The 27,057-nt window shown below is 37.9% G+C and overlaps 1 protein-coding gene across 2 annotated transcripts; it reads left to right on the forward strand.

Moving 5' to 3' along the window:
* Positions 1–273: 273 nt before the first annotated feature.
* On the forward strand, positions 274–26,810 carry impact (impact RWD domain protein). Of its 2 annotated transcripts, XM_042516816.1 has the most exons (11): positions 274–411; positions 4,661–4,789; positions 4,866–4,918; positions 5,044–5,106; positions 5,261–5,346; positions 10,593–10,721; positions 10,823–10,917; positions 12,691–12,764; positions 13,264–13,354; positions 22,822–22,956; positions 25,743–26,809. In XM_042516816.1, the coding sequence occupies exons 1-11, from the start codon at positions 364–366 to the stop codon at positions 25,800–25,802; spliced, it is 963 nt and encodes a 320-aa protein (XP_042372750.1). In that variant the 5' UTR covers positions 274–363; the 3' UTR covers positions 25,803–26,809. The 2 variants fall into 2 exon arrangements, with proteins under 2 accessions (XP_042372750.1, XP_042372755.1); XM_042516821.1 differs by lacking the exon at positions 4,661–4,789 and having other exon boundaries at positions 25,743–26,810.
* The last annotated feature ends 247 nt before the right edge of the window (positions 26,811–27,057 follow it).

The following is a 27,057-nucleotide window of genomic DNA, read 5'->3' on the forward strand; positions in this document are numbered from 1 at the left end:
TGGGTGCATCGTGTGCACCTTTCAAAATAAAAGTGCTGAACTTTTTTTTTAAACACAAAATAACATTTCTAGTCACATATAAGACACGTGTTATTTTACACATCATACGTCATTAAAATATGAACTTAAAAGCAAATCATTTGTTGGTTCAGGGTTTTCCATTGTGTTGTCTTTTTCATATTGTTTTGTATTTTGTTGAGGGAAAACCCGGAAGTAAAAACACCCAATCCGCTGTGCCCTGGAAGCTGTTTACTTCCTCACATGCAGGCTGGATCTCAGCATGTAGTTCATGTGCTTTGAATTTAATATAATCTGGTTTTGACCGACTTATGTTCATATTTATGATATCTTGAACTTGAACTGATGGCTGACATCATAAATCAGGGGAATGAAGGAGATCTTCAGGCTCAAGTGAGATTTATTTGCTTTTTTTACAACCTGTCAGACGAATTTAAGACAACTTGGAAGGATGCGTTCAAAGTCTGTTTTTACTGTAGTTTTTTTTATTTGACTTGCAGAGAGTGTGTGACCCAAATAGTAACTGTTAGCAAGGCAAGTTTATTTAGGCTTATATAGCACCATTCAGACACAAGGCAAATCATAGTGCTTCACAGGGTGTAGATATACACTAATATAATACAGTAACAAAACATTAAAATTGCATTCAAAAGACTGAATGAATAGATGAATTGGGGTAAAAAATATTAAAGGAAAATCAAACAAGCAAGCAAATAGATGGTTGCAGATTAGTGGAAAAGGCTATGTTATTGTGAAACAACAGTAAAGAATATTTACTTATTAAATCATCAAAACCTGATCAAATTGGTTTATTTTAAAAAAAAAAATGAGCAACTTAACACACCCCGAAAAATAGCAAGAAACAATTAAAAATTTTACAAGAGAATTAACTGAAAAACTCAAAATATAAATAAAAAGTAAAAACAAAAAACAAAAAAACAAACAATGATCCCAAAAACTACAGCAAATTAAAAAAATATATATTTTTTCTGTAATATAATTTTAAATATAATTATAATATATAGTTTTCGGAACAATTTCCCCTAATTTTAAAATAAATTTCTCCCCCCTTTTTTTAACCTAATTATCAGGTAATTTTCTTTATCACTTTTTACTAATTTCTTGCAGTCTGTGGGACACTTCTTACCAAGTTGGTCATTGCCTTTTTTCTCCATGTATTTTTATTATTTTTAAGAAATCAAACTTTATTCTGGTTTCAGAGGGTTAAATAGCTTGTAAGAGGCATTCAGATGCAGCAAAAACTAACTTATTTTAGATTTGAAATGAGGTTTTAAAGGGTTAATTCATATCAGTATTAGCACAGAAATTATTCAGGGTGTATTAAGGCTCAAGACCATTTAGTGTTTTATAGTCAAGTAAAAGGATCTTGAAATCTACCTTTTGATTCACAGAAAGCCAGTGATTTAGGACCGGTGTAATGTGCTAGACTTTCGTGTTGTTAGTAAGGACTCTGGCAGCAGCGTTCTGGACGACCTGCAGCTTTTTGATTGATTTTTTTTTACAAAGACCTGTGAAGACACCACTGCAAAAGTCTATCTTGCAGAAAATAAATACATGAGCTAGTTTTTCTGTGTCTATTAGACAGGCAGGTGAGCCAGACAATTTAAAATGGTTTCATGTTGAGCTCAAATTCCTGAGAACAAATCGAGGCACACCGACAATGATGGAGAGAGGGACACACACACTGCAGGTCGCTCCAAAGGTGTCTGGCTTCATTAACACATATGCATGTGATACTCAGCAGGTGGTGCCCAGTTCACACATCAGTGCAGCCAAAACAGCATGAAAAAGGACAAGAGATGGACACAAATTAACACCATCACAAGCAAACATAATTAAATGTGCTTGCTCAAACAGATGTCTTTGTTGTAGTTCGGCTCCAGTGTCTCATGTGTTGCCATGAAATCACCGAGCTCTCCGATTTGCCAAGAAATAAACAGACTGTTTGGTGCTCTTTGACAAAACACAGAAGGCTGTTTGATGGTGCAGCTTGGGAAATGCGATAAAAATCTTTTTTTAAACGTTGCATAAATATTTTTCTGAATCCAGATGGTCAGGGGGCTTTATTCTGTGAAAGCAATAGTTTACCTTTTTGGGAAATAGGCTTTTTCATTTTTTTTTTTTTTTTGCTGAGATATACTGACAATGCTCATTTTCACAGTAAATATGAAGCCACTGACTCCTTCCAAAGATAACAAAATCCATGTACTAATACCTCTAAATCTCACTAGCACATTTAATGCTTTTTTAAAAATCTGTTGACAGTTTTCTTGTGCTGCGTTCGGATACCTTTCACAAGCTATTTAACCCTTTGAGCTAACTGATTTGATTATGTTCAAAAAAAGGAGAAAAAAGGCAATGACCAACGTGGCTATAAGTGTCCCAAACTGCAAGCAATTAGTAAAAGGTGATACAGAAAATTATCTAAAAATTTTTAAAAAATGTGGAAAATTAGAAAATCTTCAAAAAATAGAGAAAAATGTCTAGAAAACAATTATATTTAAAGTTATGTTACAGAAAAATACTTTAAATAGTTGTTGCAATTTTTTTGGTTATTTTTTATTATTATTTTGTTTTATTTTCTTGCTTATATTCAGGTAATTTTCTTGTAAATATTTACCAATGTCCTTTCATTTTGAGCCATGTTTTAGGTTGCTTGTTTTCTTCACATTTTTGAAAGAATCAAACCAACTTGCTCAGTTTTCAAAGTGGTAAAGGCCCCCAATTTAGGGGCATTAGCAGAAATAGTATACAAGATTCATAACTATATTACAGTTTATAATCACCTAAAATTAAGAATTGCGTTTTTTTCCTTACATTATATCTATACTTATACCTATATACATGTGTAGCGGGTCCTCTTCACCTGAGCCAAGTTAGCCTCCTATTAAAAAAAAAAAAAAAAAGGATTTTAGTTTTTTGTTTGTTAGTTTTTGCTTATAAAAATCTTCTACTTCTTGTTTTTAGTTTTCTTTTGCTGTTGTGTTTTTAGTCTGCTCTGATGTGAAATTTATCCTGCTGCTCGGCCAGAATTCCCTTGAAAAAGATCCTGAATCTCAATGGGATTAAAAAGTTAAATAAAAAAAAAATAATGAAAAGTAGCCCAGAGAGGACAAATCAAATTGGTCTAAAGAGGGCCATTCACACTTTTGTGTGTTTACCTCAACCTTCGTAGTTCTCCCACACACTGGACCTTTAACGTGGCAGACAACCAGTTGAGACTCCATGAAGTTACTGCTCCACACCAAGAACTAGTCCCAAAGCATTTTTGTATGGCTTTAAACAAATAACTTTTAACATGTTAAATAACAAACTTTGCTGATATTAAGCGTTGTGAACTCTGGCGTCGACCATGAGCAAGGAAAGAGAAGCAGGCAGCAGGTTCCTTTTACACTGAGTTTATTTCAAAGCAGGTAATTTACCATGTTTTGTTTTAAATCTGCCATGAGAAAACAAACATATTAAAAAATAAACCAAAGCCATGCAATAAGATGGTAAAGCAAAATATGAAAGGAGATCAACTTACATGACACACACATGTGGTCGCTGCTGCACAAAGTAAGGAAGGCAATATTTATTACCTCTAATTAACTAAAGTGACGGCACCTGAGGGAGGCGGATTCTCTGCAGGCAGCAGTGTCTGATTTATCCACCCTGCCTCAGGGGGGTCAGCTGATGTCTCTCTGGGGACTTTAAACTTGGAGACTGTGGGTGCACTCTGAATACTTTTCTTTTTACTTTAAGTAGGTACTGCAGCTGCTCTTACAAAGTATGTTGCATGCAGTATTCACACAATCGGGACATAATACTTCTTCATAACATTGCATCCTGAACTTTTACCCTCTTGCTTTTATATCCGGCTCTGTCAGTCAGCTGTGAATCACCCTGTTTGGCTCGGTCGATGTGATGAATCTTCCACTGTGCAGAGGATTGTGGGTCAGAATAGCCAGAAAAACATGTTGACTTGCATACTGCAAAAATGCTATATTAGAACATCCCTTTTTTTGGAATACTACATTTGACATACTATTTATTGGGACATATTATTATAAACCCTCTTAATATTTAGAACATGTGCAAATTTCTCCTCTGATTAAAAACATGAAATCAGCAGAGGACATTTATTTTGACAAAACTGAAGACACCCACATCATAAACGGATGCCGAAAAGGCACAAATTGGTGCAAAAAAATTCACCAGATTACAAGAAATTAAGAGTTCGATGCTCAAAATTTTCTGGCAGAGGACCCCTACACCTCAATTTCTACCACCATTTTCCCCTCCATTGTTGAAACGAAACCTGCGCCCTTGTTCTCATCTGTTCACCCCAGCTGTTTTCCAAAATGTTGAACTATTGATTAAAATGACCCTCTGTGTTTTTCACATATCACCATATAAATATTTTTTTTTTCAGAAAATCTAATCTGTGTGTAGTTTGAGATTTCGATGTGTCTTCACTGTTGAATTTTACTGTTAAAAAACAAATGTTAGATCAGTGTTTGAAGCCTTTCAGCACATCACTGGCCCAAGTGTTGAAATGACTTCATGGACTGATTCATACTTCATGTCGACAGACACATATGATCGATGTTTTTCTTTGTTATCGTTTCCTCATGTTTAGATCGAAGAGGTCGAGGCTCTGTCTGCCATCTATGGGGATGAATGGTGTGTCATAGATGAGGCATCCAGAATATTTTGCATTAAAATATCTGACGACTTGGAGGAGCCGAAATTAACAGCGTGTTTGCAGGTAAAGACAAATAAATCTCGCTTGTTCCCTTGTTTGTAATCCAGTTTATGATTTGTTTTTCCTTCTTATTGATCAGATAATTCTCCCACCTGATTATCCGAGCACCGCCCCGCCTATCTACCAGATCAAGTGAGTCTATTTGCCTTTCAAATGTAATCTTGCGGAGATCTGCTGAATTGATAGAACAACATCCCACTCAACAGCCCACTTGTACTCATACTCAATAACCCTCTGTTTGCTCTCGGCTTTTGTAGTGCAGCATGGTTGCGAGGCCCTGAGAGGACCAAATTGGCAAACAGCCTGGAAGACCTCTATGTGTGAGTGCTTCTCATGATTTCTGACTTCACGAGGAGACACTGCAGGCTGATATTAGCCACAACAAAAGCTTTCATGATTGGTTCCAAAGTGAAATTTATAAGTAGTCTGCCCCTCCGAAATTCCACCCTCATATGTGTTTATTTCTGCGAACAGGGAGCATGTGGGGGAGAGCATCCTCTACCTGTGGGTGGAAAAAATTAGAGAATTCCTGGTGGAGAAATCCCAGAGCTCAGACACAGGTGAGGTGTGATAAATGAAATTCATGCATGAGGGACGCACTTACTCAAGGCAGTGTGTAATGACTTGAAACTACATGTGACAATATTTGTCAGTCCAGTAGAGCTTACTTTATAACACAGCAACGACAGGAATCTTTACTGAACACATTCAAGCACTAAGCTGAAGAGATGTCACAATAAAGCGGCATCACTTTTCTTGTGCTGCATTCAGACGCCTTTTTCAAGTATTTAAACCTTTGAGCCCCAAACAAATTGCCTTGATTTCTTTCTAAAACATGGAAAGAAGGCGATGAGCAACAAAAGCCAAGATGGCCCTGAAAAATGTACAAGAAAATTACCTGAAAATTAGTAATTAAAAAAAAAAGAATTGAAAAAAATAAAATAAAAAACAAGTAAATGACCTGAAAAATGTGCCTAAAATGTTTACTAATTCTGTAAATATGTAATTTAGATAATTAGAAATTAAGTTTTTCCCTAGCTTTTTTATTTTTTCCTTAGACATTTTCCCCTAGCTTTTTAAAAATAATTTTCTAAAACCACTAATTTATTGCAATTTGTGGAACACTTCTTTCTAAGTTGTTCTTTGTCTTTGTCCCCATGTTTTTGAAAGAAATCGTACCAATTTGCTCAAAGTTCAAAGCTTTAAATTCTTATGAAAGACGTTTCAACGCAGCACTAAAAAAATGTTGTTGCTACAGGTTTTAAAGGGTTAAAAGGCTAGTCATGGTTACCATTATGTCTTGTCAAACTTTTCCCAGTATCCCATAACCTGTTTTCTCTCTTAACATCCCTTAAATCTACTAATCTAGTGGGGTGTAATCCACTAACGTGCTTTAATGCACATGTGAATTTGATTCAGATATAAAGATCTGATTCTTTAAACATCAAACCCTTTAAAAGAGAGACATGACCCCCCATTGCTGTAACAAAAAAAAAAAGAAAAGTTGACACCACTCTCTCTTCACATGGCTCTGGAGGACATGACAACACCCACACATGTTAACAGCTCTGATAAAGCCCACAGTTTATCAGAGGCTGATTATCCGATCATTTTTTTATGAACAAACAGTCATATCAAAATCCAAATGAATCTACTTCCTTATTGAAGTCTCATCTAAGTTCTGCTAAGATGCTCCTCCATTAGTACTTCATCTATCTGATGTGCTCTAAAGCTGTGATAAGATGAGCACAAAGGCCTGTGGGGGAAAAAAACCCTCTGTGTCTGACACTGAGTGACTGCATTGAATGAAGATCAATATCTACGTAATGGCTTCTGTTACCTTGGCAGAGTCTTTTGAAGTGTAAAAAGCGTAAAAGATACCTAAATTAAAGATTTTCTACAAGTGTCAGTGAGCATCAGGTTTTCTGGAGGACTCTCAGTTATCTACAGCCGAGCTGGGCAGCATCCATTATCGAGGCAGACCCTGCTCTCTTTCAAAGAACAAGTCTGAAAAATATTAACTGTCCTCCTCCCCATTGTTGTACGGGATAAATTGTCCTCTCCGTGCGATTCATGTGGTAATAAGTATAACTGGCCACAGCACTTAAGCTCAGGGGAGCGGGATTGACAGCTTATTCCCATTCAAATGACGGCGACATGGTAGAGAGAGGGAGAAAGAGAGGCGCGAGTGATGAGGCTGAAGACGCACATTTCATAGAAAAGGAAATGAAAAGGGAGTAAACATATACAGAGGACATGATGAGAAAGAGAAATAATGACCATGATGAAGTTTTGGCTCAATGAGACCAGATGGAAAAAAAAGAGGATGAAAAGCATCAGAGAGACCAAGTGTTTGTTCACTGAAAAATGAATTCCCACTTACTTTTAATGAATTTTGGCTGCATGTGTGCCTCAATGTCCTTCTATTCATGGGCAAGAACAAACACTGTGAGCTTTACTCGGCTTCAAGTTGACACAGAAAGCTGATTGGATTCATAAGCAGTTCAGCTTTGATCATGTCTGTTTTTATTGTCGGCTAAGATTTAGCTGTTTTATTCTTTCTTGGAAAAGTGCACCTACTTTCAAGAAGAGCAGAATTTGGTGATATTTATATCTTATATTTATATTAGTGCTGTCAAATTGCCCTTGTTTGAATATTCGACCCCAATTCTAAAAACAGATGCTGTGTAAAATGTAAATAGAAATTTACAATCAAATCAGTGTCAGTCTAAGTTGACACTAAAGTATTTTCACAGCTTTACCTCGCTGTCACACAGCCATTTCTTTCGGCATTACATTTCTTATCTGCCGCCACTATCAGCTGGTCAGAAAGTTCTGTTAGCAGCTGTTACGAGATCTGACTTAAACGAGACTTTACGTTAAAAAATACACTCTCAGTACAGAGTCCTTGTATTTTTTGAGGTAGACTTAAGTGGCTAAAACACGTTTTGATGTCAACCACTCTATACAACATGGTCATGCTGAGCTGTCAGGTACTCGCCACGTCTGTTTCTGCAAATCAGGAGCGCGCCGACTACTATCTTCTGTCTGTAATACACTGACTTTTCATAAGCATCTCATACAGCCTTACTTCAAAAATCCCAAACTATCACTACAATTCCCCAGAGCACCACATTTGTATTAAAGCTGGAGTGCAGAAGTTCGTCTGGCAGTGAGAATAATGACATAAACACTGGTGGTGCGTGCTAATGATGGTTGTCTACAGGTGAGCTTGCAGCACCCCCCCAGAGGAGTGCTCTGTTTGAATTAAATTCCTAGATACTACATGAGATTTTCCGCCTTACTCTTCACTGCTGCTTTGTCACTGTGGTCTCTCCCTGCTTCCTGTGCCCTTTAGCTCTGGCTGATTGGCGTAAAACATATTGCCTCTGGTGCACCTGCGTGGCAAAGTCGCCACAGACCCCAAACATCACAACTCCAGCTAGCTGCGAAAAACAGAGAGCTTTCCCTTGTGGTGATAGGCTTTAATCAGCATTGTGTGAAGTTGTTTGGCAAGGGGCTTGATGTAACAGATGTTCATTTATATGTAAAAACCCCTCACTACAGCTTTAATCCACCGCTGAAAATAGTCCCAAACAAATTCACTGATCAAAATGTCTTTGTTTGAGTATTGTTTGCTGAAAACTACATTCTCCAGCTGTTGTAGGAAATATTTTAGGGTTGAAGCTAAGTACCACGGAAAGGCTGTGACAGTTGGATGTTGTTGAGAGACAGACTATCACATTGTTGGTTTTGGTGTTTTGCAAAAATTAAGAATATTGCCTCATTCTTTAACGTCTAGAGTGTTGTTACTGTGTATTTATCTGTGTATTTATGCAGAAGTTACTTGAGAGAAGTTACGTGAGAGAAAAGAGACACAAAGAGATCTGAAACAACCACATGGAGACACAAAACGACTGTAAAGTGACACAGAACAACAGAAAAAGACACAAAATCATCTCAGTAAGACACACAATTACCTGAAATAGACACAAATGACAATAGAAAGACAGAAAACAACCCCAAGGAGACATAAAATGACTACAAAGTGACACAAAACGACCTCAAAATTATTTTGGGCTTGGGGCTAAGAGCCACAGAAAGACTAAAAAAGCTGGATGATATTGAGAGATGGACTATCACATCGCTTGTTTTGGTGTTTTACAAAAATAAAGAATATTACAAAAATATTACCTTATTCTTTAACATCTCGAGCGTTGTTTCTGTATATTTCTACAGAAATGTTGCAGCCAGATCGTTATTTCTTAGAGCTGATATTATTAACTGATGTGATATTTAATAACCATCAATACATTAATTTTGGGTGACCAAATATACAAAAAAACCCAATTACATGACATAGTTGGACAATGCATGAGGTCAGCTTTAGTTTTAGCACATTTGTGAAGCTGATGTCGGCTGTGCTCACACACTGCACATTTTTGTTTCCATAACAACAGAGCACTACTTCCAGCTCACCTGTTGATCTTTTGTGTCTGATCCCTCTGCATTAGCTGACGCTGGAAACCGGACATTGGCAGCATCCACTTGTTAACACGGCCACTTTTTGAGTTTCTGAGTGTTAACAAATGTGGAACTGAGTGTCAGATCTGTCGTGATTAAATATCAGAGGGGGAAAAACAGCTGAAGTCACTCAGCTGAAACATTTCTCACATGTTAATTACACGTGATCAGTCACATTATTACATAATCCTTTCTAAACATTATATCAGCATCTTTATTGTCCCTCCTTCATTGCTCCAGTGATTGCTATCATCCATTATGAAGTGTTTGTTTTGGTTTAAAAGGTCATGAAACCATTTTAGTATCAATGTTAAGGTCATGTAATGGTAATTTGGTCATAAGTTGCTCAGTAGGTGCCATTTTAATGACAAGCGTCCTGTGTGGACACAACAGTGAGGACCTTTACAGGCACCAGGTTTAGGAATTAAAAAACAAGCTTTTCTTTGAAAGCTGGTGTATTTTAGGAAGCCTTTTGTTAATGCATTTTAGGAAACATTTTGTAACACCTTGGCCAGAGACTAGAGATAAAAAATGCCTCTCAGTAAATTCTGGCATATGTTTTAATTATTTTTTTTTATCATTTTTATTTATGAATTTGAACTGTCCCATCTCTCAAGACTAAAAAGGAAACTTTTTTTGTAGGTCATAGTTATAGGGACAATTGGGACATGTCCCCACCACTTTTTAAAAGCATACTTTGATAAAAATGTTCTGAAAAATGGCTTGCAACAAGAAATGTTAGCAAACCTGAGAAGGATCCTGAGAAACAGAGAAATCCTTCAATGCAATGCAAGCACATTGCCTGCATTGCCTACCTACTCATCCTAAAATGATCCCAAAACTGGCACGTGCTAATCAGTAACTTTAACAAATTCTTTATCCTTGTCCTATTTTTCCATTTCATCTCAGACAATATGACAAGTTTTCAAGTTCAGGGTTTTTAAATTATTTAAAATGAATTGAACATGTTGTTTACATTTAGTGAAATAAAATTGAATATGTGATAATATATCTATTGCGTGGACCTCGTAGTAGTGACTATGGAGAAATGTGGACCTTGTGGGAACCATTGGCCTCAGCTACGCCCTTTTGATGATGCACCATTTTTTTTCTGACCCTCTGCAATGTCCACTCTGACCTCATGATGATCCTCCCATTACATTAGCTAAAATTGTATATGTTTAAGTCTGTTTAAAGAATGTTTTCATCTTCTCAGCCTTACGTCCCCACAACTTTTCAATCCCAAATGACACCCTTGCACTTCTTACATAACCTGCTTCAGTGGAGCACCCCGAGAAGGTGAACGTGACTGCTGAGGAGGACGTAGATGATGATGACGAAGAGATACCAGACTTCAGGACTCTCAAGCTGAACACAGAAAATGCTCATCTGTTCATGGATCATGCACACGGTACCACTCACAACTATTTTAGAAACTTGAATTCAGTGCTCAATATTAAACACAGCGTATTATAAAACTGTTTTTCTGGTGTGTAACATTTTGTCCCACAGATGAAGAGTTACCTCCTATAAAACACGGAAATACCATCACAGACCGACGCAGCACTTTTCAGCCTCATGCAGCACCTGTGGTGACCCCCAGACAGGTAAAGAAAAACACGAATATGGTGCTATTATTCTTTACATTACCAAACAATACGGCAGACAAAGACGCAGAAGTCAAATCGCTCATATGAGTTTCAGCAGAAACAACTTCATTAGGGTCTTTGAAGACAAGTGGGATATAAATGAGCTCATTTACACAGAAATTTCACAAAGTCAAGCATCATCTGTTTCCTGCAAACAATTCTCACTCTGGTGCTCTCATGTAACATACTGACTCATCTTAAAAGCCTCCACCTGCTGTGAAGTGCTATTTAGACAAAAATATTTACAGATGCAGCCACTCTCCAGAGAGCAGGTGAACTGAAGAGTGTGACCCGCACAGCTTTTACATATTTTCTTGTAATAGAGTGGAAGTGTTCAAATATATAATTAAAGAAAAAAGATCTGATTCACTGAGAGGTAATTGGACATGTACTTCGTTTTGAGCCTTTTAATCCGGTGTGGCTTTATTTCTTTGTTAATGCTTAAACTGTATGAAGCCCCAAAGAGCTCATACCAAATAATTACATAATACATTGTCTAAAAAAATGAACACATTCTGAATAAATTTTATGAATTTGCATACAGATGTTAATTAACAAAATGTGACACATTCTCTCACACTCTCTACTACCAGTGTGGACAGAAATGAAAAGTCAAATAACCAAGTTGGAGTGCTTCCTTGCTGTTGAAACGCATAAGGTCAATTTGTCACAGAATAGAAGCGTAAGTGGAGAAAAATTCATTTTAGAATATTTTTTAAAAAGACTTAAAAAAACAAACTATACTAAACTTAATGTGATTTGTGATATTTTTATAATTCTTCTAATTAAATGTTTAAAGTTATGTTACAGGAGAAAAAAAGTATTTTATTCTTCACACTTTCTTAAGGTCATTCTCTTGTCTCTTTTTGCTGTTTTTGCTTATTTTCAGATCATTTTCTTGCAATGTTTTACTAATTTCTTGCTTTTTTTGGGGGGGGGGGATTTCTTGCGAAGTTGCTCATCGCCTTCTTCTGTATTTTTAGAAGAAATCATTCCATTTGTTCAGATTTGAAAGGGTCAGTGTGAAATAATAGATTTATATGATTATTCAAATTTATTCTAGTCATTACATAAGAATGCCTTTCTAAAATCTGCCATACTAGAGTGCCTTTAAAAGATATTTAGCAATTCAAATCCCAGTTTCATTTCATCATAAAAATGTGATTTTCCTTCATAAACAGTTGATTAATTTTGTTTTGTTTGTTTACTCAGCATGCTGTCATTTGCACAGATACGACATTACTTTCAAACTGACTTGGATTTGAAATGGGCTCCTTTTTCTGAAAGATATACTATGCAAGATTTTTCTAAAACAACAAATACCTCTGAATCATCACTCATGACCCACTAGAAGTTTTTAGTGATGTATTCATCTGCCGTGAATCTGCCTTCTGCCTGTTTTTTCTTCTTATTTTGCTGTTTCTTGGTAGCAACCAGATGCCACACCGTATGCAGCAGGCATCCAAGAGAAAGCTACGAAAATCACAGACACAGCAGTGAAAAAAGGCAAACGTGCAAAATGCACACTGGCTGACATTTCTTGCATAGTATACCTTCAAGGTATATCCACAGAGTGTTTCAGCAAGAAAACAATTTGTATTTAACACAATGCTGAAGCAGAGTGTGGAATAAAATACTCGCGCCAGCAGTTTTCTTTTACAGTGCAGCATGTGAAAGTGAAGTGAGAAATAATGTTGTGATGTCCTTTGCTCCACCTGTCATGCATATCAGGTTAAAATGGTCCTGGAGAAGCTGTACGAGAACAAGAAGATTGCGAGTGCCACTCATAACATTTATGCATACAGGTCAGTAATGTCACCCATATACAGTATGACCTAACATCTGTCATGACGCCGTTATGCAAATCATGCCGTCACTCTCAGGTTACTGTTAAAGGGTGTCTCATTAGTGGAGAAGAACATGAGTTATGTAAAGATTCGAGGCCTGTCTGTCTTCTGTAAAGGGCACATCACTGCATTAAAGGTCAAAAAAAGCACCACAGAAAATAGGCGTGCTGGCAGCATTGTGTGAATAGATGTGTGTGTGTGTGTGTGTGTGTGTATTTGTCTTTCTGTGTGTTTGTGTTTTTTCTTTATGTGAAGTTTTTGTCAGCACGGTTTAATGAGGTCGATGTCGAGCTGCTCATGCACTTCCTAGGTGGTCATTACTGTTGACATTTAAACCACTTTAAAAAAGAATCTTTGCCAGTGAAGAGGCTGCCGGTGTCGCCGCGGCATTCTCCGACCGAAATATCTCAATGCTCTCTCATCTGATGCTAAACTGCTGGGATATTGTTTGTTTCAGGATTTACTGCGAGGACAAGAACAGCTTCCTGCAGGACTGTGAGGACGACGGCGAGACGGCCGCAGGGGGGAGATTGCTCCATTTACTTCAGGTTATCATGTCATTAAGACAATACTGACCTCGACCTGACAGATCACTTTTTCAGCTGCAAACTAAAATAGATTCCAAAAGAGCAGTGATGAATGAGTCAGTGCAGCACACACATACACACACACACACACACACACACACACACACACACACACACACACACACACACACAAAGCTTTTGCCCAGAATTAATGTTTTAAACACTTTGTTAAATTTCCTGGCTGGATCCAAATTTCTTTTGGCGTCTGAGTTCTTAATTGGCGGCTGTTCTAAGCTGCCATTTTTGTTTTCACAGTCTGCGCAATTTGGCATCTGCTGTGACTTTTAAACTGAGATTGTTATGATTAAGGAGCTCTCCAAACACACTGAAAATATATTTAAATCTCTTGTTTTTGTAAATCATCTGTTGTTAGCTCTTCAAGATATGTTCCTCACTAAACAGAAACGCATGTTGGGCCTCATGCAGAAACATTTTCCTTAATTTCTCTCTCAATTTTCTGGAAAGAGAAAGTATAAGACAAGCCAACTCCAGTTGCACCAAATGTTCTTAATCATCCAAATTTACTCTTTTTCAGGTGTGCTCAATGCTAAATCCCATGTGATCATAAGTTATCTATTAGCATAGGTAATGCCCCATAAATACTATATGAGGGCAGGTGTTGTGCTGTGTGCAAAGACTCTGGCACATGGCCTAGACTGGAGACATGACGCCAAAAAAAGGTTGTAAACTTAAAGTAAATGTGATTTCAGGGAAATGTATTGGAAAGCTAAAGTATGCATGCAAAAAGGTTTAATTTAATAAATTAAAATAATTAGAATAATTCTAAGGAGAGCAGCAAGTTCTCATGCACATATGTAGTATATGTGAGATGTTGGAACCATTAAATGTTTTTGCATGATAGATGACTTACACAATTATAAAAAATAGTTGCCAAGTAATTTTCTAATTAATACCCTCATTTTTTTGCTGCACTTACATACTTTTTTATGATTTGTATGCAAAAATCTTAGTTTGTAAAGTAGCTATCTAGTAATAGTAGTGGAGTAGAAAGGACAATATTTCCCTCTGAAGTAACTGAAATTACAGTATTTGGGATCAATATTAGTACTTCTTTTGCCCTGAAATGTAATAATCCAGTCATTATATCATAATTACTCTAAAACATTAGTTTGATTAAATGATAATCAAGCATTTTAGAAATGTTCCTCAAATGTAAAACTTATTTTCCTTGTGCTGAGCAGCAATTTGTGGCCTGTGAAAATGAGTTGTTTATCTCTTAACTTGGTAAGAATGCTCTAGACCACTTATAAAAAATTTATTTCACCTCAGAAAAGCAAAAAATATATTAAAAAAAAATCAATGGGTATAACAAAACAATAATAAATCACAAATACGAGAAAATAAAAGAAAAATTGTTCAGATATTGTTTCTTGTATGAGGCCCGATATAGATCAAGGTTCATTTACTGTCAATCTACAACAAAGAGTGATATAACAAATGCAAGTTATGGTCCCTTTGTGGTACACATTTTTAAATGTTTGAGTACGTATGAGTTGAGGAGTGTCACAGCTTGAGGAAAGATGCTGTCCTGTAGTCTGGTGGTACAGCAGCGGATACATCTGTGTCTCTTGCCAGGCGGCAGCAGGGTGAACAGGCTGTTGCTGGGGTGGGTATTGTCTTATAGTCTCCTTTGGGCTCTGTGCTGGCAACTCCTCATCAATATCACTGATGCTCTGTAGATGGGTGCCAGTGAGTTTTAATCACCTGCTGCAGGATCCTTCTGTCCTGGTCGTGCACACACCATGACATTGTTTCCAGTCAGGGTTATTTGTATCGCTCGGCTGTAGAAGTTGACAAGAACTTGGTACAGGAATTTTGCCTTCTTAATTTTCCTCAAGAAATATAAGTGTTTATTACCCCCCTAAGAATCTTTTAGTACAACCAAATACTGAAAAACACATCGAAATACTGGCACCTAAGGCTTTACTCGTACCCCTTTTCCACCAAAATGTAATTGTAAGAACAACCACTAAAAACAAATGATAAACTCCTTTTCCATTGCCAGTAGACCAGGATTGTGTACTATATAGCATACTTGATTTTCAGTTTTATTTTAAGTGGCGCGTCACGTTGGTCGTCACAGAAAAGTTGGGAAATGGGCTAGTAAACAATAAAAAGCAATATGGAGGCCAAATGTCACAACTTGTTGGTGTTGTCGAGCAGCATTTCTGCTGGGCTAATTAACCGGCCCTTTCAGCATGCAGGGGGTAAATGCAGAAGCCGCAGGGTGGTCAGTCGTGATGATGCCATTTCTTATAGGGGGCCCATGGATGCTCAGAAGCTAAGTTGGGAGAATGGAAACTTCAGGTAGAGACTATGCTGAGTTTAAAGGCACTCACTGTATCTCAAAAGGCAGACTTTGTGTTTGGTCTGCTAAAGGAGGAGGCCAAGAGAGAGATTTTGACTTTAGAGAGGGCAAGCAGAAACACCTAAAGTCAGACTCAACTGGCCATTAGATGAATTGGCACTTCTGCACTGGCTTCATGTTTTTAGCCCTAGAGTTTGGTGCTTGACAGAGGTGTGTGATGACCGATTCCCAGGAACCTTATATGCCTTTTTGATTTGGTTGTTTTGTTGGTGTGTCCATGCAATGTTATGGACAGGCAGGAGAACAGGTAAACAGTAGACAGCAGCAGGAACAAACGTCTTTAAAAACTTTTCAGTGGTTTCTTGTCTTTATATATGTCTCTCTTTCCAACTCAGTGCAGACTACCCTGGAACAATATTTGAGTGCAGCTTGGGAGGAGACGGACAGTAATTAGTGACAGCATGTCATTGCATCTCACCAGTTAAGGCACTGAAATTACCACGTTCACCTGGGTGTTGTGTTCCCATCAATGCCGATTTGAGCCAGAGGAGATAAAAACCCATGTCTGCAGCAGAGTCATTTGACCGTGGTATGAATGCTGATTGTATGCATTCTCATTGCATTAAAAATCTAGATGTTAGCTAGGTGTTAGTGGAGTGCAGTGGGAATGAGGCTTTCAGTTTTTCAGCTTCACTGATGTAGATGGGGCTGTGTCTCCACAAACTTCACAACAGAGTTCTCACCATGTCGGGGATTGCAGTCGTGGGTGTACAGCGTGAACAGGAGGGGGCTGAGCACACAGCTGGGGGGCTCCGATGTTCAACACTAGAGTGAAGGAGGTGAGACCGCCAATCCGAACTGACTGGGGGCTGTTTCTGAGGGAGTCCTGTACCCAGTTGCAGAGCGTGGTACTCAAGCCCAGAGTGCTGAGCTTGCCAATCAGTTTCATGGGGGTGATTGTGGTGAACACTGAGGTGAAAACAACAAACAACATGATGAAGGTGTTGTTGTTTTCAAGATGTGTGAGGGCTGAGTGGAGGGCAGTGGAGATGGCATCCTACCCGGGTCTGCTCATGCGAAATGGTGAGGGTCCAGGCCGGCTGGGATATTGTCTTTTTGATGTGTGGGAGAACTAGTCTCTCAAAACACTTCATCAGAATGGGGGTGAATGCCGCAGGAGCATATTCGTTCAGACACTTCACTGACTTTTTAGGTACACATCGGTAGTTTGAAGCATGTGGGAAGTTATGTGATATTGCACTATATTTTGTATTAAATAGATCAAAGTGGTCACAATCATGTATGGAAAATACAGACAATATATATTCATGCTGACTGTACAATCTTCAAAATGAAAAAGATAATTTTACAGATATTTTGAAACATCAACCTCAAGAAGGTTCAGGTGAAGTGAAAAATGTCAGGTTACTACATTTTCACTCTGACTGTTGCTGATACACTACCAAAAAGGCTGTATTGTCAGATCACATAGAGAACTTTTGTGCCTAAATATTAAGGGTGAAAGAAGATGCGGTCCAGGCAACACAAGAAAGAAAATGTGACAGACATCATTGATGTTCAGGACACTGAATCACATTTGGGTTTAGGGCTGCAACTAGCAACATTTCCTTGTAATAATCAAGCTTTCATGTTGTTTAGTCTGTAAGATGACAGAAAATGTGAGTCATTCAAAAAGGACAAGTTAGAGCTGCATCCTCCTACACTGAACAAAGATCTGTGACTTTCTCTATGCACAAAAAGGGCTTATCTTTTTCCAATTTTGTGCACAGCAAAGGGCCCCCCAGAGATTTAAAAAAAAAGACATTAATTAACCCTTTGACACCTGTATGGGCATCATTTTTTTTGTGCTGCGGTCAGTGCCTTTCACAAGTATTTACACCTTTGGACCCAAACAAAGTGGTGTGATATCTTTCAAAAGCATGCGGGAAAAAGCAACAAGCACCTCTGTAAGAAATGTTTCGCAAATTGAAAGAAATTACTAGATTTAGATTATTTTTTTTAAGATTGGGAAACATGTCATAGAACCTTGTTTGTATTTAGCATAATACTATATTTTAAATTATTTAAACAGAATCATTGTATATTTATTTTTTTTCAGTCATTTACATTTTTTCTTTTTCTTTTTTTTACTTTCCTTTTATTGTGTGTGCAGGTTTTTTGGGGGAGAGAGGGCGTCATTTTCAGGCAGTTTTCTAATTTCTCAGTTTGCCCAGGTTTCAAAGGGTTTAGCACTTGTTATTTGATTATTTCGCTTGACTTGGACTCCAGATATGCACTTTTTTGTTAAATGATTCACTGCAATGCCCACTCAAGTCTTTTATAACGACAAACTGCCGTCAGGTCAAAATCATGCTGAGCACAACCAGCACGCAGATGAGACAGTTTGTGCAGAATTTCTTTGTTTGTGCAAACCATTTTATTGCATCAGCTGTTCAGGTGGCCTGTCTCAGACAATCCTGCAGGTGAAGAGGCTTAATTTAAAAGTCACAAGCTGATGTGGGGTTGTGAGGATGGTTGAATGCACTGCCAGATTCTCAGAAAAATTGGCTTATGGTAATAAAATGAGCATTCACTGCACAATTCAACAGCTCTGGCAGACATTCCTGCAGTCAGCATGCCAGTGACACGCTCCATCTGTGGCACTGTGCTGTGTGATCAAACAACACATTTCAGAGTGGCCTTTTATTGTGACCAGCCTTAGACACACCTGTGTGGTAATCATGCTGTTTAATCAGCAGCATGATGTGCCACACCTGTCAGGTGGCTGCATTATCTTGGCAGAGTAGAGTCCCTCACTAACACACATTTGTGAACAAAATTGAAGTCTTTTGTGGGCAGAAAGAAAATCTCATATCTTTTATTTCAACTTGTGACAAAATGGAAGGTGTATCAAGCCAACTTTAAATATTTTACTACAAAACAAACTAACAGCAACATGTTTTGTAATCAAGAATGGACAGACTCTTATGTGTTCATTCTTCCCACTGGCAGCTCAAAACCAGTTTGTCTCATCACATGTTTAGAGACTGTAGCATTTATTAAGAGCGGCAGTGGGAAGCGCCACTACTGATAAAAGCACAGAGCATCTTTTGAGCAAACATAAATTCAAAAAAATATATATTTTTTATTTCAATCAATGCATTTCTCACATAAAATCGTAAAAAAGTGAAAGCAAGTTAGACATTAGAAAGGGTCCGCCCCACTGTTTAAAATCAAAGACCCTGATGCACCAAGCCGACAGTCGGTCATCGGTCACATTGTAAAAAGGAACTATTTGTTTCAGCTTCCTAAAGCTAGTGTCCAGGCTGACTAAAGTTTTTAAGCTGAATGAATTTGAGAAGACAAGTTAAATCATTACAAAATTGCCTCAATTTGTCAAATTCAGTCAACTTAAAAAAGTCTAGGCTGCCTTAAAATTTAAAGTCAAAACAATATGTTTCTTTTAACAGTGTAATGTTGGGCCATCGGTGAGCATGTGGCCCTCGTTGCTGTGGTGTGTCCTGCACTGTTGGCCCTCTGTGGCTTTTTTCCACTGATTCAACAAATCACCTACTGACTGTACCAACGACCTGAAACCCAAATAGATTCAATTTACAATCAGTAAACACTTGAGAAATTGGATTAATTTTTTTTAAATGACTTGAAAAAAACAAACAAATTATTGCCAGTTATTTTCTGCTTGACAAAGTCATTAACTGACTCATTTTTCCTCCCCCGTGAGAGAGAGAGAGAGATCTCCTTCAACATTACATCACAAAAATGCTACCAGAGATCAGAGCAGTGTACTAAAGAATTGTGCGACTGAATCATTTGTCAAGTACATTATTTAGGTTGATATCATAGTTGTACTTCACTATCATGATCTAATATTTGTTATAATATAAAAACTCTGAAATCGCTCTGGCAAAGCCAAACATTAATTTAAGTAAGTGTCCAGAAATGTATCCATATAGATACTGGCTCTTAACGCTTCTACATGGGGACATGACCTCACTACTAACCCATGCCACTTGTATTTACATAATGTGTAAATTTCTACTCTGTCTCTCTCCAGAGAAATATGCCATGATAGTAATTTCACACAATTATGAATCTTTTCATCTCACATATCAGAGAGGCATTTGTTACTGGCTTGTGCTGTCAGATGGCACTATGATTCACACACACACACACACACACACACACACACACACACACACACACACACCCACATCACACTGAAATGTACCATTGTCCACACAGTTTTTGTCTCCCTGTAATGTTGAATGAAGGCCAGTGAAAGGTTTGTGACAAAACAAAAAAGTTTCCTGTAATCAGAGCTCGGCGGTGACTTGAAGTAGTTCTGTCACACTAATTACCAGGAGGTGCTGAGTCGCATCAAAGCCTCTCCAGATGAGATCCATGACTCATGTCAAAGTTCATACTCATTTATAAGATGACGGCAGGCGGCCATGCCAGTGTGACCCTGTTAGAGAGATAAATCGGTGTGAAATAGTGCATGGGATTCTTGGGGAAACTGTTATCTGCTGCACAGAATCCAGATGAATCAAGCTGCCTTTGACTAATACAGTGTTGTCAGCCACTTAAAAATCGCATCACTCTGCACAGACGGTCTTGGCTCTAATTTGCTTAAATTACCTTTTGGGCTAATGAAAAACAAGGCTACAAACCCATGTTGAAACTTGGAAGCACGCAAACTCGATTAGATATCTGGATGCTTGTCAAGCAGCATCTTTTGAATCTGTTTTTCATGCTTTCTGCTGAGACCTCAGCGCATGTTTTTAGCTATGTGCATGTGTCACAACTCTTCACATTAAGCTGCTCTAATAAATAATTCATATAAAAAGAAGAGTCAGTGAATTAGGATCATTATACGTTAAAAAAAATAAAAATAAATAAATACAGAGCTGGTGGAGGGGGGTAAAATCTGATTAAATATTTGGGATTTCTGAGTTTGAAGTTGTTACTCTATACCATTTTATAATGTTATTTATTTCCTTCTATCTCAGTACACTCACCCAAGTTTTTTTTTTTGTTTTTTTTTTTACAGTTTAAGTCTTTTCTATTTTACCACACGCAGCTTCACTGTTTCAGTTCAGTCTCACTGCTCTCATCACCTCAAATAACCCACTGCACACTTCCTGTCCAAACAGCAGATAGACGCACTCAGCTGGTGAACATAGTGGAACATTTAGTGACTAAAGAGCCAAATATTACCTTTAGCAAGCAGCTAAAAAAAATAATATTTTTTTGTAGATCAAAACGGAGATTTTATTAGAACAGATAAATGTAAATGCAGCAACATCATTTCATATTAACCCATGTGGGCATATGTACAAGAACAAAATATTAGGAAGTACTATTGGGTCACCTCCTGCAGCCGACTGACCTACTATAACTGGACTGATATCATCAGGTCCGCCGTCCTCTGAGCAACACACTGATTAATCTTCTACTTGTCACACTCTCAGCGTACGGAGCAATTTAGATGAAGAGCTTTCAACTTAATCTATTCTTCTCTAATCTCATTCCACTCCACAAGCCTTTCTGCCTCTGAATGTGGAAGTACGTGAGTTGATGAATAAAATAAAAAAGGATCTGATTAATAGTGTCAGCAGCCAGATGTGGATGAGTCCCCTCAAATGACACTTTGTGTGTGTTGCTGTTCAGCGTCAAATTTTCCTCTTTATGTTTAAAGAATAGTCTGACATTTGGGGGGATTTAATTTTTTGCCATTTGATGGAGATTAATGTCAATTTAATGTCTGTGTGTTCAGTAGAGATGCAGGACATGTTATAAGCTAAGAATGTTAGGGAAAACAAACCAGCAAAAAAACATTTAAAAATAAATTTTAAAAATCTGATTTGACCCATTGGTAATTTACAAACGTTAATTAGACCATCTTTTATTATAGGTTTTTACGGGATTGTTGTGATGGTGGGTTTTCTTTTTTGGCTACAATACATTCATATAATGATACATTTAATGAAAAAAAAATTACCTCAAAAAGACCTAAATGTATACATATAGACTCACACATTATGATTACAGAGACAAAAAAGACAAAATTACCCCAAAGAGACACAAAATGACCTCAAGAAGACACAATGTCCCTTCAAAGAAACCTAAATGTCTACAAAAAGACAAGAAAACCACCACAAGGAGATACAAAATGACTACATAATTACACAAAATTACCTCAAAGAGACCCAAATGATGACAAGAAGACACAAAACTACCAAAAAAAGACATACAATTACTTTTAAGAGAATCAAAATCACCTCAATAAGACACAAAGTCACTTCAAAGAGCCACAAGGGACAACACAACAACCACAAGGAAACACTGTAAATACAAGACAATACAAGAGATTACCAGAGACTCAAAATTACCTCAAAGAGACACAAAATTGCTTCAGAGAAACTCAAACGACTAAAAGAAAGACACAAAACATCCCTAAGAAAACACAAAACGACCTCAAAAAGACTCCAAATTGGTTAAATGACACATTTCCTCAAAAAGACATATAACAACCATAAGGAGAAACAACATTTCCACAAAAAGATGCAAAACCACCACAAACTCTGTGTGTATGGCTCCTGTGTAAGAGGGGTGTTGAGGCCCATTGCATATTTGTGCCCATGGGACCATATTCTCATAATCCGCCCATGTTCATAAACAGCGTTTGTTAATTAGGATGGGAGTGCCGTAACCTCAATAATTTTATGGATGATAAATCGAACCTTGAACCTTCCAGTGTTTGTGATAAACTTAGCCAAACATTTCCTGGAGTGAGATATTGACACACAAAGATAAAAGTGAAATTAATTTTCTCATCTAACTCTGTGGAAGCCTGCCAAATAGGGAAATATCCCCACAGCCTCAAACTGACAGCTGATGGCCTGAGCCAGATACACTTAATGAAGGTTCATCCACCGTGTCGCATCTGGTGTGAAATATCTGGCTGTAAAAAACGGTTGCCAGGGGAATGGTGTGTGGTGTCACAATTTCTTGTATTGCCAGCTTTCTCAAATTCACACTCATTTCACGTTTGCCATGTGTTTGTCTCCCACCACAGATTCTGGACGTGCGTAACGTCATGGTGGTCGTGTCTCGGTGGTATGGAGGTATTTTGTTGGGTCCTGACCGCTTCAAACACATCAACAACTGTGCTAGAAATATCCTGGTGGAGGAAGGATACACTGCCTCCACGGTGAGACACTCTCTGGGTTTCTTACATATTGCTCTGTCATCTTCCACTGACACATCATCGGTTAAGTTTGATGTCGCTGTCAGTTTTCTGAAGCTGGGAAACATCTGGCATCTTGTAGTTTAATTGACCTTTACTCTTTGCTTCCAGCCAGCTATTTGAAAACCAAAAAATACCCCTTTTTCTTTAGGCCTTTTTGACAACTAAAACCAAAGTCTGAAGGTCGGATGAAAAGAGTTCTTTCAACACTGTTAGATAGTGTGTAGTTACCGATTGTAGTGAGGCATATTATAATAATATAGAGTGTCTGGCTTGCTTTGTGTTTCCGTAGTAACTCCTCAGTCACTGTCCCAGTAGGGATATTGGTTCATTTGAAGTGTCTGGTTGCCACATGTTTCTGGAGATCAAACACTCTCTTCTCGCTCTCACCAGCCTGAAGTTAGGTTTCGGCTTTGAAGTCGTCTTTGTGTTCAGCAAAGTTATTCGATTGATAACACAATTGACCTTTGAGCTGCTGCCACATATAGATTAAAGGTACTGTACTGCAAACCTACTCTCACAAGTATCCTACTTCAAAACCGCATCAAGTCACTGTAGAAATCCCGATCTGATTTTTTTCCCTTCGGACAGCAAAGGCTCAGTCCTCCTGTGGACGTCAAGCTTGGACTTTGTGACAACTAATTACAGGCCACTGCACGTGCGTGGAGGGACTTTAAACCTCTGCAGAATAGCTTGTTTCCAGTACACGAGGTGCTTTAAAAACAACCAAAAACAAGTTCAAATTGATGTTAGAACAAATTGCTTAGTTGTGGTCGGTCGCTGATTATGTTTACATGCACAAAATAGTCCGTTTTTTGCCTTTATTATGAAAATAGAAATATTCTTACTAAGCCGTTTGCATGGTTTACAAAAAGGAAAATTACAGTAACACTTCTGTTTACATGCAGCTATGCGATGAACATGCCCTGACATGTCGTTTATCAGGTAATTAGATGGAAAAGTACAACAGCTGGAGCCAACTGTTTTTTTTTTTTTATGCATCAAAGTAGGATTTCTTGAGTTTCCTCGGTGGCGGACTTGTTGGACATCCCCTTTATTCCTTTACCTTCTTGGAACCGTCGATGTTGTGATACTGTAAATCCAAAAACCTGTCGATATCTTAGTCTCTCAGAAAGTTTAAAATCAGGTGTTTGTCCTTCCAACCAGAAATGTAGAATTTTTTTTTGTGTGCATTTCTACCCAACAGCTTCGTAAACTGTTGGTGAGTTGGTTTGTGTACAACAAATACATGACAACGCACTTAGCCAACCATAAACAGACCGTGTGTTGCAAACTGCGGTGAAAACACTATTTGAGACAAATATTCCGAATTGGCTGTATCCATGTACAAATAATGCTCCTAAAATCTGAATACCAGCATATCGCATGTCAGAAAATGATAAATTTGGAAAACAGCCTTATTCGGAATATTTAAATGCAATATGCTGTTTATATAACCCCTGCAAATTCTGAATATTGTCATGTTTCTAATAATACTGGAATATTGGTATGCATGTAATCACAGCAATACCGATACCAATCTGGGTGATTTCAGCAGAAGTGACCCAAGACATTTGTATTGAATGTTGACCTAGGGTAAAAAAAAAAAGCATTACTGAGAACATAAAACTCTTTGAAAGGTCTCCTTAATGTGCCATATTACAAGGTCATTGAGATGGGGAACATAGGGCCCTGGGTTCATAGATGGACTCCCCTCTTGGTAAGAGAAATCATAAAGAGAAAAAAAGAAAACAGGACCCAGAACTGACCCTTGAGGGACACCAATTTAACCTGTAGGAGATGCTGTTGATGGAAAACCGAAACGTTCTGTTGTTTGAGTACTGGACAAAACACTTCAAGTGAGTTCCTGAATTTCCATCTCAGTGCCTCATCCTGCCATTTGTATTTTTGAGTTAAAGTGTAAATTGAAAACAGGACAATAATTCTGGGGTAGAGAGAGCGAGAACAATGTGGGCTGAATGCAAAATTAGATTGAAACTGTGAATACCTGGATTGGATTTAGGAGGAAAATAGACAAAAAAAATTTAAACAAGAGCTGAACCACTAATTTCACACCTCAGGACCTCACAAGATGAAAAGTTGCTGCCTGTCCTTTTGCAGCATGAGTCGCTTATTAAAAATCATTAATGAGGCCACTTCCTGCTGGCTACAACAGACAGGAAACTCCAACCCTAAAGAGGGGGGAGAAACATTTTTTAATGGTAATTGGGACGACGAATGTTGGAGAGTGACTGGTTTACAGCCTCATTGCAGAACGCCATGAGGCGCAAACACTATATGAGATATGATTGGGGAGCATGCATATTAAAATTTTCCACATTTGCCACTCGGCTGTATGAGACAGAATTATCATTTATGCTTGCTTTTTGTCCAAGCAGGCTGTTACAGTGTTGGGACGTCTACAAGTTGGCCTGCCCGCATTGTCAGAGCAATAATTAGAAGAGGATGTTTGATAAGAGTACTTAAGAATGTAATGTTTGGTTTTATGCAATTATTTGAATATATTAAAACAGTAGGGTGCATGCCAATCAGTGCATTGTAATGTGCACATTGCAGTGTGGCAGGGAAGCACAGCGGGAGGTCAGGTGAAAATGTCTCTCATGAATTCAGTCGTGAGCTTTAAACAGCACTCAAATATTAAACATGGAAAAGGCTTTGGCACCATTAAGCGGAGTGCTAATGTAAGATAATTATTAGTCTGTTCATAACCCTTTTTTCTTGTTTCTCAGGATGAGGCCACCAAAACTGGAGCGAAGGCCAAAAGGACAAAAAGCAAGAAGACGAAATGAAATTTAAAAGAAAAAAAAAGGACTTTTATTCAAACATGTTCACAGTCTTGTGATTCAGATGGATCTTAAAGGTTCAGTGTGCAGGATTTGGGGGATATGTTGACAGAAAATGGAAGTAATAATCATGTTTTCATTATATTAGAATGAGTTATTTACATTTATATAGGGAGCGAGTCCTCAAGCCCAACACGTTCTCATCTCGTTCTAATCCTCACCGCTAGCTGCCACTAAATCCCCCTAAATCTTACACACTGCTCCTTTAATAGAGACAAGTAGGGATTTCTTACAATTAGAAATAATTTATTAAAATCATGACAGAATTTATATTAAACCATTTTAAATGAAAAGCCTTGAAATTAAATGTTTACAGTACGTTTTCATTAAAACAAACCATTAGGTTTGTACTGAAAATATGACTTTGACATCTTTATATTCATCAGTCCTCCATGAGGATCGTCGATTCATTTTATTAGAAAACCACATCATTACACGCTTGAATGAAGGATTTTGTTCAGGACATGACATCTCTTTCGTGACGTTCATTTTAAATGATGATTCTCCATTCTGTCCTGATATAAATGTGTGAATGCTTGTCCTTGTACGTGTTAATTCAGCTTTCCGCCGAATCCACATGTGAATGAAATTCATACACAAGTAATTCAGCGTCTCTAAGAAATATGATCAAGACTCGACAAAATGAAGTTCACCGAGTTTCAATGACACTCTTGCACTCCCTCTCACAACGCTCGTGTCCGCTTCCCCCAGTGTATTTGACAGCCACTTGAAGCCTGCTAAATATTCAACTTTTCACACTTGTGTGTTCTACTGAAGCTTTTACCCCACATCAGCTCCTGTGGGATTTTGCCTCACCTCACCGTTTTGGTGTCATTTGATCCCTGGAAAGACACGGTCTGCATATTAACCACTTCAGGGGTAGGTTTGGCAGCACAGGGCTGCTTTCTAAAAATATCCAAGGCAGATTGGTTTTCACCACCACAACCTGAGGATTGTGATGTAAACAAGCCTTTTATCTCCGTGTTTAGTTATCTTGAAGGGATAAAACTGATACCTTGATTGATTGAGGACATTTTATTTAAATAAGAACGCAAATGTCACAACAGGCTCCGATTCTTGAAATGTACTGTGTGTACAAGCTGCCTGCTCGTTTTGGCCATTGAGAATAATTGCAGCTAATTCACTTAATAGAGCTGTTTCTCCCTAACAAGCTGTCATCACCCGGAACCCATCATCTCTG

This window comes from Plectropomus leopardus, chromosome 3, assembly GCF_008729295.1.
Source record: "Plectropomus leopardus isolate mb chromosome 3, YSFRI_Pleo_2.0, whole genome shotgun sequence".
Classification (NCBI taxonomy): domain Eukaryota; kingdom Metazoa; phylum Chordata; class Actinopteri; order Perciformes; family Serranidae; genus Plectropomus; species Plectropomus leopardus.